Below are 15,536 nucleotides of genomic sequence, written 5' to 3' on the forward strand. Positions count from 1 at the left end.
CACTCAGGACTGCTATTTCTAGGCTACTGGATGGCGACACATTAGCAGGATTCTAGATGGATAGTTTTTGTCTTCTATTCATCTGCAGATGTTTCGATCCGTTTTGTTTTTAGTTATCTTTGTTTACCAGACATGTTCTATGTAAGCACTTAACTTTGATGTTTATTTTATTAATAAATGACTGTGTGCATTGATTGATGTAGAGGTCAGGACTATGCTCCCATATTTAAAAAAAAATGCAGCTTCGTTCCCCGCTCCCGGATGGGATCAATAATCTAACCCGGCCAGACTCCGCGTAGAGAGGCCCGGTCCTGATCAATCAAAAGCCAGGAGGAAAGTAAGCATATGCTTCGAGCTGCGCGTGCCATCTCCTGCCTCACTGGCAGCGGCAGGAGGAATTTGCTTGGACGGTGACGGTCTAGCTGGGGCTCAGCGTTTTGGTTGTTGAAAGCCAAAGTTTGCCACACGCAGCTTGTCTATAATTTTTTTAATGGACGCTTTATTACTTGATTAACCAATTACATTGTCTAATAGTTACACTAGCGTCGTGGGCTCATTCTCTGAAGCTAGCTTACTGCCGTGTCGTAATCTGTCAACCGCATGGCGCGATCGAGCTGGATGGATGCCACTAATTTGTTAATCAAGTTGTCGTTTAACATGTGTAGTCTCCAACTCTCCGTGGATGCGGTGGCCGTGTTGTGTATCTTTATGCTCCTTAGCCGGTATATATACTCACAAGCTACTTCAGGGCTCAGGCCGCGTACTTGACCGTCTACTGCAAACTACTCCACTAAGATATATAGCCGTAACTGAAGCCAAAGAGCCAAGAACCCAAGACGGCAAGCCGGAGACGGAGCAGGAGCGACGACGCTCGATCACCGCCTCATCGACGTCCCAATGCCTGCTGTTGAACGCTCTGGTGCCGGCGTCCAGGGCACACCGGCGGAGAGGCGCCTAACCCTCTTTGTCCGCACCGTCGCCTTCCTCGAGAGGGCTGGCAACGGCATTGGCACGGTGGCCTTCATGTGGGCGACCGTCGTCGTGCTCGGCGGCTTCTCCACGCTGCTCAACGAGCGAGACTACCTCTGCTCCACCATCCTCGTCTTCCTAGAAGCCGCCAGGTCAGCAGCCTATCCACATTTCGTTTCAGAGATATTCTTTTGACAAGCCACTTCGTGATACCGTAGTACCTCGCTTGCCTAGCTATTTAAGTTTTGTTTGTGGCTTGTTCAACTCAATTTGATGTGCGTCGAGTATATATGTTTTGACTGAAAAATAGTACGTAGCATTTTACTGTGTGTAGGAGTATTAGAGCATCTCCAGCCGTGTCCCCAAAGTGTCCCAAAATGTATTTGGTTGTGCTGGACAATTTTTCATTCTCAGCCGCGCGCCTCAAAGCCTCCTTCCGTCCGGCACGGTCCAATACTGTGTCCGGCGCCTGAGCCCATCCCCGGTCCACAGAGGACGCTCCGGGCGCGCCTGACACAACGAGAAGCGAGGCGGGGAGTGGCGGGCTCGACGCGTTAGCGACACATAAAAATTCCACCCCCTCCCTCCACATCGCGCCTCTCCCGCCACAACCCGCCCTCCAGCCGCACATTTCTGCCCTCCCAAAAGATTTCACCGCCTCTCCCGCCGATTCATTTCTCTCTTACGCCGTCACTACTCTCTCCCTCCCGCCGCCGCTACCCTCTCCCATCCATGGCGGGCGCCGCCGTAGGACCCAAAAAAATGCAAGGAAAGCGGCCACCAAGCCGTCGGGCAATGTGGCAGCGAAGAAAGGGCCGAAGGTGCCCTTTGTGAAGCCGCACAAGGCGCCGACGGCGAGGAAGAAGCCGGAAGGCTAGACCGATGAAATGTGGGAGCAAGAATGCTGTCGACGGCAGAGCGGAGGGTACGGGGGGTGGTGGAGCAGGAGAAGAAGTCTGTGGCAGCACGTGCGCACCAGAAGGCCGTGTTGGTCGCGTGTATCGCTGCTACCAACGCGATCCCATGGAGTATGTCGGCCATCGTGTACATTCCGGGAGCGTTGTCCCCGTCGACACCCGGTTCCTTCAACGAGGGCCCTTCTGCCACTACCGGGTACGTGAGACCGAACTTGTCGCCGCGGTACGAGGATGCGCTGCCGCATGGTGGCTTCAACCCCAACGCGTTGTTCTACTCCCCGGCGTACGACCCAGCGCCAGCTAAGCCCCAGTGCGGACGGCGCCCCGTTCACTGGCCGCAGGGGTCCGCTCGAATTTGAGAGCGCCGGTGGTTCGTTGGGGGAGGAGGAGGAGGAGGGGGAGGAGGAGGACGAGGGGGTGGAGGATGACGACGATGATGCCGAAGAGGGTAGCGACGAAGAGGACGATGAGGACGAGGATGCCGCGGAGAATGCACAGGATCTCGTGGAGGTTGACGTGGCCGGCGTGAGGAAGAAGTAAGGCGGCCTCGGGCACACAAGGCCCCAAGTGGGAGGTTCTGGATGATGTCTCTACGAGTCGTGGTCGATGGTGAGGCATGACTCGATCATCGGCGCCAACCAAAAGTACGGGAAGTATTGGACGAGGATCAGTGCGGAGTTCGATGAGCGCAAGCTAGTCAACAAGGATTACGACACGATGACAATGGAGAGGAGCCAAAAGGCAATGTCTATGCGCTGGGCCATCATCCAGGGATCGGTGAACATGTTCCATGGGTTCCATAACAAGCTCGAGACCAGAGGCGACAGCGGCGCGAAACCCGGTGATATGTTACGCCTCTTTCGACGTAAAGTTTTAGCGCCTAGTTTAATCACGATCTGATTGCGCTTCCTTTGATTAGTTCGATCGCGCCATGGGGATGTACCGGAAGAACTCGGAAGGGTTTAGGCCTTTCGTGTTGCTACATTGCTATAGCAAACTCAAAATGAATGAGAAATGGCGGTTGACGCGTATTTCGTTGTCGAAGGGGAAAGATGCCATTGATCTGGATGCGTCGCTCGCAACATCGGCAGGGCACCCTATCGGCAACAAGGTTGCCAAGGCCGCCTTGGCCGACGCAGCGGCGATCGAGAAGACGCAGGTGTCGATCACACAGTGCCTCGCCGGGGTCTCCTCGACCCTGCTCTCCCGCGACAAACGACGAAAGGTGGACAACACTTTGAAGAGGCAAGAAGAGAAGATGGAGCTCAAGAAACGCAAGAGGACATGTCCCTGCTAACCGAGCTGGAATGTCTCCCCGGACGCGGGCAGCGCACAACTTATACAAAGGCATGATCCTCGACGACATCGAAACCAAAATAGCGGCGACCGAGGCAGCGGCAGCAACCCCACCCCAGAGGCAGAGCCGACACCAGCAGGCGCGTCTGCGACAACGTCTGCTAGTACACCTACGTCGGCGGCATCGGCATCTGCATCGACGTCGGCCTCGGCATCGGAGCAGGCACACCTGGCAGAGCACAATGAGGTCGTCGTGATCGACGGGCCTATGTCGACTCGGGATGACGGGCCTACGTCGACTCAGGATGCGCTGTCGGTGTCGCCAAACCCCTTCTTCTAATTTATGTTTAGCTTGCACCACCGGTCTGTAATATGATCGCGCGTCCAGTACTTTGATCGCGGTTATTTCGATCGCGACAACTTCGATGGAAATGATCTCTTTTGAATGTGAACTATTTAAATTTCTGATCGGGGACCGCGTGTTTGGGGGAGCAAGATGTCCCCAAGTGCGGCACACACAAAAAACGCGTCCCCCAAACACTCAATCCAGCATAGTTTAGGGGACGTCGGCTGAAGATGCTCTTACTACTTGGTTTGTTTGCTACGCTATTGCGTACAAGAGATTTGTACATGAAAAGAAAAGAGAAGAGAAAGCTATCCATCCCAGAGAAAGTTATCCATCCAAGTGGTTTGTTTGCTACATTAGTACTATATCTTTTTATTGTGGCTCTGTATTTAATGCAACGAAGCTCCTCCTTGAAATAAGGTCTTGCACCTGTATAAATAAGGCACGATTCCTAAGAAGAAAGCGTTCCCGGTCTTCCAAATAGCCCATCATCATCCTAACACAATTATCTCCATGAAAAAAAGGCTGATGCAGCCACCGCTTCAAATGAGAAATGCATTCCCAGCGAGTTTGAGTGGCAGTGATGGTCCCCTCTAGACATAGATATTTCCAACTGGCTATCTTGTGCAAAGGGGCAATGAAAGACAAATGATTTTTCTTGTTTCTAAAGCACCCTCTTATTGCACACAATGCGCTTATTAACATGTAAGGTTTGATGGAAAGGGGCAAAAAAAAAAATCACTTATGCACCATATGTAAATTCACAATAACGGGCAAAGGACGGTGTGAAACAATGCCACATAAACATTACACGGATATAGTCAAACAGGTCTTCTTCACCTGTTTATTACTCACTACCCCAAATGACTCATCAAAGAACACTGGCTTACTCGCTCGATCGTATGTGAACTGGATGTCCGCCATATAGTACGTTTGGTCCCTCACACCTGATGATGCATTCTACAGGATATTCAGCAAGAACACCAGAATGGAGTATCAGTTCTTCTTCCGTGCCAGGGGTGCTCTCAGACGGCCTAGCCTCAACAGGCTGATTGCGATTGTATGCATGGCTGAAGTTCTAGTATTCTTCATGGCAAAGTACGAGAACGAAGATAAATTGCCAATTTTAGGCTCCCTCTGGAAAGCAGCAAATTTTCAGGAAGAGCTTAAAAACATGATGGATGGATATTGCCAGAAATACACAAGATTCTGCACAATCTTTGAGGAATACTTCTTCCAAGTGTTTGTAATCTATTTTGCACTCTTTCTGTTTACACTCGGCAAGCTGATGCTTAACCTGGTTTATCGTCCACAACACCATCCCGGATCAGTATGGAGCTCATTGGCTGCGATCCTCTTGCTAGGTCCCTGTCTGTTCCTAGAAACATCAATACCCGAAGATAATTTGAAGGTGCCTAGACTCATATTCATACCCTTGCTAGCGGCAGTGCTCCTAGTGGCAATCAGCAAGTTGCAGTTTCAAAGGATCACTGCACTGGTGAATAGTCCTACTGGCCGCAGAATGATATCTAAGAGTCCAGTGATTATGATCTTCTGCGTGTGCACTGCAGTAGCGATCTTGGGGAACATGGCTGGAGTTTTGGTGTATCAATTCCTACTACTAGCTTTATTGGTAGAGACGTGTGGCAACCTGGAGGTACTAGCAGCTGTTGTACGTATTCAGTACGCAATGATGGGCTTTATAAAAGTTCCCTATGACTATCCTGAGGGTACTTTGGAACCAACCAAGAAGAATTTCATGCATTCGCGGGCCATCTTCTACAGAATGGTGCTGGTTGAAGGGGCACTCTGTATTTTGGCCTGCATCCTTGAGACATTTTCATCCATTCCTCGGAAATCCTTGCTCCATCAAAGCGGGTTCGGAAGTAAGTGGGGAGTGAAGTGCATCGACATGTACTATTCACGTGTCTATGAGCAATGCATTGCTGGGGGTGTACTTGCCCCAAAGATCACACAACTGACCAGCTTTGCCATGGATTTCACAAACTCGGACTCCGCCAGCAATCAGCTCTATGGGGTTCAGATGTTGCACAGCTTCCTGCAGAAGGAACCCTCCAAGGCTTTACTACTCTCAAGGCTCAGTACTTCCATGAAGACAATACAGACATTGATCAGCATGTTGGGCTGGGCAAGTCCACAAAATGCAGCAATTAGGTTATTTGCCGCAAAGGTCATCAACGATCTTGCAAATAACCTTGAAGCTGTTGCGATTCCTGGGTCAATGCAGAACATATCTTCACTTCTGGGCACTGATAACCAAATGAAAAGGCAAAGTCCACTTCTTTACACGTATGGCAGTCAGGAGGAAAGACAAGATATAGTACTAGACATAGGTGATGACGAAGAGGATAGACAAGACCCACTTGTGCATACCAGTAGCCGACGAAACTCCAGGATGCTAAGATCCCGGCAATGGATGACAACATGCTGGTCGATTGAAGAAGAGTTGTTCACAGATCAGGAACTCCTCCCTGTACTGGGCATGTCAATTCTTGAGAGGCTTGCTGATTGTGGTCCTGAAAACTCTGAGGAAATCTGCAGCGCAAATAACCTCATCTCTAAGATCATAGAGTATACTAATGAGATACATGACCAAATACTCAAAGGGTCATCTCTAAAGTTGCTGAGAAGGCTCTCAATTACGGGTGGAGAAATCGGTATAACACTGCGGAGGAAGATATCAGAACAACCCTTCCTTCTGAGAAACCTCGCAGAGATATTGGATCACATGGAAGGCAGCCATGAACTGAAGAAGTTAGCAACAGAGATCCTCAGAAATCTTGCTACTGACAGAAATACAAGGGAGGAGATAGTGCACATTGGGGTAATCACTAGCAGGTTGATCCATGCATTTCTTGCCCAGCATCCACCGTCAAATCCATATTCTGATCGATCACTACAGATAACGGCTGGTCAAGCACTGGCCTTGCTAACGATGGAGACTGTCAACAACTGCTCACTTATGTTGAAGGAACCAGGGTATGAATTGATCAGGGAACTCATCGTTATGATTCAAGATGACAGGTACAACAGATATGTGGCTGCAATTATCTTGCGAAATCTGTGCATGAATGCCCAACCTATGCTCAGCAGTTCGGACATGGCGGAACTATCTCATTTCCTGCGAAAGGTGAGACCTGCTAGTTCATGCAAAATGTTCAATGTTAGAGGTGTACAATGTAATTTATTTTCTTTGATCTTTCTTTTTCCTAAGCTAGCCTTCAAAATGACATTTTTCTTCTCTTGGGATGGTCTGTCATAATGCTAGATATGCACATACACACACCCACTCTTAGCATGCATGGAACTTTATGTTTATCTCATCATTCAAAAAATGGATGCCAGGTGCAGGAACACTGTTCAGTACGCGTCATTGTAGAATTACTTAGTTTAAATCAGGTTTTTTCTTACCAAAAAGAATATCATCATCATATCATGAGTATTCTCGAAAAAAAAAGAATATCATGTTAGCAGCATTAGTTATTTTGATAAAATTGCAGTAGTTATATGGTTATATATTGTTGTTCGTTGCTAACCTCATCTATTCCAAGAAGCCTTACCTTTAAAAGTTAAGTAGGAAGTCCCTCTCCCAAAACCTTGTTCCTCTCTGCCCTAACCAGAGGATCTCCAGTCTAAGTTTCATTCTTGATTCTTCCATCAAGCCTATGATGTTGCATCTTATCGCTTGTTTTATACTATGTACATAGCATTGAGTTCATAAGAAGTAGTACTGTTTTAATAGCACAAGTGAGTGAATGGTTGTAAATATCCTGTAAATGTGTGGAATAGTTTATCAAAATATGCTTTCAGTAATCATACCTTACATGGCATTGCTATTTTCACTACAGGTGTTGGAAAGAATAATGAACACAGAGGAGGCAGGAGAACTAGAGGTCCTTATTAGCCTTAGTTCCCGAATATGTATCATTATTCCTGGAGACTTTTCCCAAGAATTAGAGCGTGGCCAGATTAAGGACAGATTTGTGAAGAAGCTTGTTAAGGCTCTGAATGCAAATACGAAACCCACTGCTCATTTTCCTGGGATAAGGAGGGCGATAGTTGAGCAAGTCATACATATGATGGAATTGGAGAATAGTTCAAGTTATGCAAACTATTTCAGTAACTGCCGGATGATAGAAGCACTCGCTACGGTAGAAAAGACAGCCTCAAAGGTTGAAAACTACATGCTCTTCTTTGGGAATGCAGGACTCATGGAGCATAGCATACCACTCTCCTATCTTGTGGCTAGAGCAAAAAATAAATTAATACACTGTGTGGCCTGACTGATCATGAATCAACATTCCGCAGTGCTAACTAGCAATATATTTAGGTGGTATGAGTGGCCTATCCAAACCATTATTTAGAGTTGATATCAAGCATGGAAGTCACGATGAGGATAAGACCGTAAAAAACAAAATCAGCATTGTAGTCACAAGACCATGCACATTTCTAACCTAGAGGCAAGAAAAACAAGATTAGATGTATGTCCGACATTCTTAGATTGAATAAGGCTTTGCTTTGTAGAGTGCTTCCAATATTGTTGTATTACCTGTGTAGCTCCCACTATCTGTTTTCCAGATGTTCAGAAATCAATGGTTATTGATGTTCCGGGTGACTACTACTCCACCTGGTTCAAGGGCATCATAGTTTGGTTTGAATTGATACCAGAAAGTTCTCACACATGTATTGGTGTACACAACAATCACTTCTGTTAAATAAAGTTAAATATGTGTGTTTCTGATATAATGATGAATATATGAGAACCTGTGTTCATTGCCCAGGATTGTTAAGGGTGATAACTGAGCCCACTACATATATAACAAGCTGAAAAGCCTGTACTCACGAAATATGAGATATACCCACGAAGAAAAAAAAAACGAGCTTAAAGCTGCACAGTTTGGCATGATGCCAACTGCCAAGATGCATTGAGTTGTATCTTAAAAGGCCAGTGAATTCAGTCCAGATTATGAACACTGAACATTTTCATTATAGTAACTGGCAGATGATGAATTGATGATCTGGATATTAGGGTTATGACCGTATGATCCCCATAATAAAATGTTTTAAACATTTAATTAAGTACACGCGGCACCGCCAGCACTGCAGTATTTCTTTTCTTCGATTCCAGCACCTCAAAACACCACCTCATTAAGCACCGGCATGCTACATTACTCGGTAGAAATCAGAGAATCAACCAGTAAAAAAAAAAGTCTGAGTACATCCCAAAACCATAATGTGATGCATACCATAAGCCGTAGGGCAGCAATTTCTAAACCCTAGAGCTCACCACCGAATGGTCCAAACCTTTGCAAGTGCAGGCAGCGGCCTGTGCTTGCCAGAGGCGGCTGGCGGAAATTAGAAGGAGTGCAGGAAGAGATGGGGCGCAAGAGAGGTAAGCGCACCTGCCGATTTGGGGAGGGCGCAGGCGGGCGGGAGCCACAACAAGCTGCTCTGCTGCTTGCCCTGGCTGCGGCGAGGCCGAGGCGGCTCCGGAGGAAACCGACGGCCAGCCGGCACGGCGAGCGCACACGAAGAAGTGGATGTGTGTGGTGAGCTTTTTTTTTTTTGTGAATCAATAGCTATTGATGTGTGTGGTACTGTGGTGTGGTGAGCTAGTTCTTTAATTCCCGCACGTCGCGAAAAATAAGGATGCGCCCCATTCTTTCTCCTTTCTACTCCTCTTTGCATTTTCTTTTCTTCAGTTTTCTGTCTTTTATCTTCTTCATTCTTCTTTATCCTCTTTTTCATTTTTATACTTAGTTTTCATTCATGACAAAATGTAAACCCCAGCAAGATGAGGATTCTTTTCTTGCCATATAAAGTGTGTAGCAATGTTCCAGCACAACTTTCTGCGATAAATTAGATAGACATTAAGGATCTTGAAGCAACTAAGAACCCTGGCATCAGAGTCTCGCAGATTATCACTAAGCGATTCCAATTCTCATTTAAGTACATTATTATCATCATGCAACTCGACTTCACATTCAGACACTGAGTAGAGTGTGTACATAGGGGCATTATGCAGCAGAGGGACAAGGCATGAGCTGACATCCATACATAGGTGTAACTCTATAACTCTATTCCTATAACTTGACCTTGTTCTCACAAGGGCAATAAGAAGAACAATGAATGAATGCAATTGTATCGATGAAATCAAACACAGAAAATCTAGTACACATCATCTGCAATACCCACAACGCTCTTCGGTAGCAAACAATATGTAGGTTTTCGTCTTTACAAGAATGAAGCACAATTATGATCAGATACAAGCGAAATTATCTCCTAGCCATTTTCCATTATCAGACTTCCATGAACTACTAACTAAGCATTTGAATCTTCAATCAGGATAGCTCAGTTGGTAGAGCAGAGGACTGAAAATCCTCGTGTCACCATTTCAAATCTGGTTCCTAGCAAAGAAAAAGAAAAAAGTCTAGCGAATAGGTATTGATACTAATACCTCGAGATGGATTGGGATACATATTCGCCCTTGTATGACACAAATCTACCAGTCCTACCGACTTCACTAGGCAGCCTTCTCCAAAGACATCACAGATCATGGACCACCATGGCTACCAGATAATCAGACATGCGCCATCCTTGTCCATGCCCTCTGCCATTCTCTACATACAGAATGCTTGCCATATCAAAGACTTACCAATTGGTCACTTGAACCGAGGCCGCTGCATCATCTGCCACCCGTTTCTTCCTCAGGCTACCTCCTGGCCGTCCATGTATCTGCACACAACGATGTCTGCCAAACCATTTCTAGCCACCCATGGTGGGGTGCGGTAATGTCCTCATCCGGCTGCACACCCTTGGCCGCTGCCATCTCAAGCCACCACCTCGCTGGTCGCCTTCTTAGACACATTCATGAAGACGTGAAATAAGCCGAGTTGACCATAGTGTGTTCCTCTATTGATCATGTTCTCTGTCTAGCTTTTGGAATAAGTTTTATCCCTTTCAGATTCATTATATTAAGACATCAAGTGGGATCCCACATAAATCCCACTTAAAGTTCATTTTGGCTTTTCTGATGCAAATTGAGACCAAATTTACACTAGAAATGCCAAATGCATTATAAGTGTGACTTAGTCGAACAGAGTGTTGGCTGCACAGGGGAGATAAAGTCGAACAGAGACTCGTTCACTGGTGATTCTGATTCCGAAGTACTGAGCAAAACCCACGCTATGCATATCTGGCTACTTGCTGTGGAGATCCATCTCATGGATGCTCTGCTCCTTACAGGGGACACTGACAGGTTTCTCTATGTATGTTTGTCACTTGTCATAAAACTTCATACAATACCTTTGCCCTTCTACAATCTTTCCCTGTGAAGAGGGCAAGATTGTAACGGGAATATACTCTAAGAAGCTTAATGAAAAACAAGTGACCAAAATACCTAGAGCATGCTATCTTTAGCAGAGTCCATGAGATGGTTCCTGGTAACAAGTATGCAGAGGATAGGTTCGCTCAGGAGTTCGGAACCAGGGTCAGCAGTAAACTAGTCTCGGTTCCAGCCCATGTGCTGCCTCCACCCAGGATGAGATATCAAGTCATGAGATCCAAGTAGTTGATTCGCCATGTGATGCCGTGTCTTGCTGCTTTACATGTTAGCACAGAGGAGCTCCGTCATTACAAATCTCTACTGGTAAATATGTGATGGATATATCATAGGGAAGGAACTGCGCGACTTATACTATTATCACATTGGATGAACCAGTCTTTGGCATTGAGTTTGTGACCGAACAATAAACAAGCTCAGGTTTTGACAGCTTGCAAGTTAGAATTACTCACAGCCAACTGATGAGGCAAAAATTATTCAACCTGAACTGATTGAGGGTCAGTGAGTTGAGCCAATGTCCATAGGGTACTATACTGACTCACAGGGTATTCACGACTAGTAATCCAGCAACTAGATAACTACAGATACCCGTATACTACACCAAGTACTAAAAATAAAACTGAAGGAACATGGAGTGGAGGTGTGACACTTGCATATATTTGGCCAGGGCCTCCACTTCCACTGTAGAAGAGCCCTTGCTGAAGCAGAGCTGATCTGGAACTAGAAGAAAGAGGATTGCAAGGAAAAGAGAGGAAAACAGGGCATGGGGGAAGAAGAACGACAGAGAGAAGATTGCTCCCCGGTAGAGTAGCAGCGCACCAAACAGAAGGAAGAGGAGCAGAGCAGCAGAGCAGCAATAGCCAGCACCAAGGCCACTGGTGGACCCAGCAGGCCTGGGTTAAACCCAGAAGACGGCTCATTGTAGATCCTGGAGGAGTGGAGGCCGGAGGGTAAGTGCAAAGAGGCTAGCTCCTGCCTTTCACGGCAAAAACAAATTGCTCAACTAGTCAAGATTTAATGGCGACTAGTCTACAAGTCCATCGACTACCCTAGGGTTGAGTTAAGTTGCAGAGTCAACAGCCAAGTGGCAACAGTGTGAGTTGTGAATAGTCAAACAACTCCTAATCATGTGAAGATGTCAATTTTTTCACAAGATGATTGAGAGGTCATAGTAGTCTTGACCTCAAGGCGCACTGATTTATGTTTCCAACATTGAGTATCTCCGACTACTGGATAAAGCTTGACTAATGGATGAAACCAGATCAGAGAGGGGAAACACCAACTTATGAAGCATCACATTATTCACTACTGAAGGATACACAAATCAGGAAACCCAGCTAATAATATTAGTATGTCCTAAGAGAAAGGGTGTTCTAAAAGAAATAATTCAAAGGTTGTTCCAAATTTCAAGTGTAATCAAGTACATTGAATGAAGCAACACAGTAAAATAAAACAACATATTTACAGTAACATAAACACATTAGCGAATTGCTGCATTCCTGCATAGCCAAATGCCACAAGATAACATCAAGCTTGAGTTTACACATGTATCAATAGCATAAGCGGCAGAGCTAAACCAATACTTATTGGTCACATGACAGTATCTTGCACAGGTAAAGGAATATAAAAAAAAATGTAGACAATACAATCGACACTATCATACCAGGATGGCTTCTCAGGCCTTGTCATCGTCATCCTCAATGTCCCAACTCAAATCCTCATCATCTTCTGCAACACTGAGTCTCTTACGCAACTCCTCCTTCGGAGCAGGGCTGGAACCATGAGCACTCCCCTTCTTCTCTTCGTGCTCCCCGAGATCCTCAATCTCGTCCCATTCAAGATCATCCTCGGTCGCTGTTTGCTGTCTAGACACCAAGGAGTAGTCGCTGTCCTTGCTCGAGTCGCTTGTCTCGTGCTTCGCCCCTTCCTTCACCGCGTCATCTCCAGCGCTAGAACGTGGTTCCTCGGCAACAGTTTTCTTGTCGCTTGATTCTTCAACGATCGATTTGGATGCATCTTCCTTCTCCTCCTTGTCCACTACCACCATAGAGCTGCCGAAAACTTCCGGCTGCGGCGCATCAGCGTTCCTCGTTTCCTTCTCTAGAGCACCGGCTTGTTTCACTTCATCGACTCTGTTTTCAGCTTCTTGTAGTTCGTGTTTTGGTTCTTCGTTGATGGATGCTTGCTTTATCTCTGGCTCCTCCTCATCAGCCTCATCATCCAGCTCCCAGCTGAGATCCTCCTCCTCCTCCTGCGCGATGACCCGCTTCACGAGCTTGGCCCTGGCGTCCTCCTGCTGCTTCAGCTTATGGACGCGGTAGAAGTACCTCGCCCAGAACAGCTCGCCCTCCACCGCGTCGGGCACGAGCCGGTCCAGCATGCCCTCCACGGCGTCGCTCTCGTAGCAGAGCGCCTCGATCTCCTCCTGCCGCTCGTCGACGCTGAACCCGGCGGTCCTCCTCCAGGCCGCGAAGTCCTCGGCGTCGTCGGGATCGGCGCCGAAGGTGGCCGGATCCGACTGGAGCGCGCGCAGCTGCGCCTCGAAGCGGCTGTAGTGGCGCAGGTGGCCCGACGCGGAGCTGAGGTCGGATTCGGCGGCGTCCGTGGGCGCGGGAGTGGAGGAGGGAGTGGCGGCGGAGGTGGCCTGGGCGAGGGCGTCCTTGCCCTGCGCGACGATGTCGGCGAGCCCGTCGAGCGCGTGCGCGGAGGACGGGAGGTCGCGGGCGGCCTGGGCGGCCGCCTCGCGGAAGGCGTCCGTCTCGCGGCGCAGGCCCGTGCTGAACTCGGCCAGGTCGCGGCGGTAGGTCTCCAGCACGGTCTCCGACTGCGAGGTGAGCGTCTTGAGCAGCCCGCCGAAGCCCCAGCCCCCGGCGTCGGAGGGGGCGGCGGGAGAGGGCGAGGCGGATCCCGCGGTGTCCGGCTCCGGCGGCGGCGAGGCGGGGTCGGGCGCCGCGAGCGAGTTGAAGAGGAAATCCATGGCGATTTGGGATCCGGTCGGCCCTGTGGGGCGAAGCCGTTCCGTTTTTCTTGGCGGAATGCGGGTTGCTTTCGCGCTGGGGTGGGCCCGTGGTGCAGTAGTAGGTTGAGAGAGACGGAGAAGGGAGAAGGATGGTGCGTTGTGCACGGGACGTGTTGGGCTGGGTTTTGCAAGAATATGTTCCGTTTTGCGGAATGGCACGTGCAGTTTTTTGATCTTCCAAGTTTTCGACAAGTATTTTTGGCAGCTAGTTTTTCACAAGTGACTTCATCTTGCATTTCAGAAATGGTGATTTAATATATTTTGACAACATACTCCATCTATTTGCAAATAGAAGGCTCACGAGGATGGATGGGCAAGAGAACAAGATGTCGCGCGCTAAGCCTAGAGGACGGCTGGATCTGTCAAACACATCACATATAAGCAAGTACACATTATCCTAGGGCGATTGAAATAAAGTACTCCCTCCGTTTCATGAAAGTTATCTTAACTTTATCTCAATTTAGATGTATCCAGACACTATCTAGTATGTAGGTGCATCCAAATTTTGATAAATTTAAGACAACTTTTACGGACAGGAGGGGTATAATTATTTTTCACTTCTATGTAGATTGAGAGCATTTGAAAGGTGAGCAATCGAGAGTCTTGATGGTTGCATCAGTCAAGTTCATGTCAATATGATGAGTTTCTTGTTTTAAAAAGTGCCGTGAATTTTCAACCTTATTTTATGATGGGTCATTATTTGTCATTCTCTCTCGTTTCTTATGGTTTATATTTCATTTGATTAAATAATATATAAAGAATTTACCACACATCCTTTAAAATTCTCATTGCCTAGCCACACTAAATGGTGGTTTTTTCCCTTAAAGTTTTCTTTTTACCAAAATCATATGCAAATTTGCTAGCAAGTGGGTGCTGGTTTCCACAATTTTAGGATAGAAAGAACAGATGGGTCAAAGAATGTTAAAAATATCCAAACCATGTTTCTAACTATTTTTTGTTTGAAATGTCCCGATCACCGAGGATCTATGCATGGATTTTGTGAGAGCGTGGCGTGGGTGGCATTGGGTTGTGGGCCTGTGGGGATACCTATTAGTTCCCTTGCCACTGTCACTTGTAAGCTCCTTGCTATTCAAATATGCGAGGCATAAAATTAACGAGGCAAGTGGCTAACCAAGTTCTATTGATATGTTAATCTTCACTCATTCATTATACAAAGGGATGGGGTGCAAGGGAACCTCCAACCACAATAAAAAATGATAGTGCCATAGAAAGTTTTGAAGACAAACAAGTTAGCATGAAGCTGTGTCGTTTCTATCGTAGTTGGGGCAGCATCTAAGGTGGCCTGTGGGAGAAACTTCATCAAATTTTCTTTGTGGGGCGTTTATGACAATGTGTCCAAGGAACCAGGACCGTTCCACTGATTGTGGGGCCCCTAGAATGACACAACACCAAGGAATCCTTGTTCACAATGACGTATCTTTCCTAGGGTCAAGGGGGCCAATGCCCCCCCCCCCCCTACTGAAGAATTTTTTTAACCTTATCTTTCCTAGGGTCAAGGGAGCGGTCGGTGTTTCCAAACCCTCGTTTCCCTACTTTTCCCGGGTCTGGTTTTATTTTTTTTACTAGATATATATATATAAGTGCCCTGGCCTGCTACACGGAGGT

General features: G+C 47.2%; 2 protein-coding genes across 2 annotated transcripts; one reads left to right on the top strand and one right to left on the bottom strand.

The window, feature by feature from the left end:
• The first annotated feature begins 762 nt into the window (after positions 1-762).
• LOC139835455 (uncharacterized) lies at positions 763-8,048 on the top strand. The gene is made up of 3 exons (XM_071825308.1): positions 763-1,121; positions 4,495-6,679; positions 7,398-8,048. Exons 1-3 carry the CDS (start codon positions 898-900, stop codon positions 7,830-7,832), a joined length of 2,844 nt encoding a protein of 947 aa, XP_071681409.1. The 5' UTR covers positions 763-897; the 3' UTR covers positions 7,833-8,048.
• A 2,683-nt stretch (positions 8,049-10,731) lies between these two features.
• LOC127331853 (uncharacterized) lies at positions 10,732-13,946 on the bottom strand. The gene is made up of 2 exons (XM_051358063.2): positions 12,555-13,946; positions 10,732-11,819 (listed from the first exon to the last, which is right to left on the bottom strand). Exon 1 carries the CDS (start codon positions 13,866-13,868, stop codon positions 12,567-12,569), a length of 1,302 nt encoding a protein of 433 aa, XP_051214023.1. The 5' UTR covers positions 13,869-13,946; the 3' UTR covers positions 10,732-11,819; positions 12,555-12,566.
• Positions 13,947-15,536: the final 1,590 nt, after the last annotated feature.

Source organism: Lolium perenne, chromosome 2, assembly GCF_019359855.2.
Source record: "Lolium perenne isolate Kyuss_39 chromosome 2, Kyuss_2.0, whole genome shotgun sequence".
Taxonomy (NCBI): domain Eukaryota; kingdom Viridiplantae; phylum Streptophyta; class Magnoliopsida; order Poales; family Poaceae; genus Lolium; species Lolium perenne.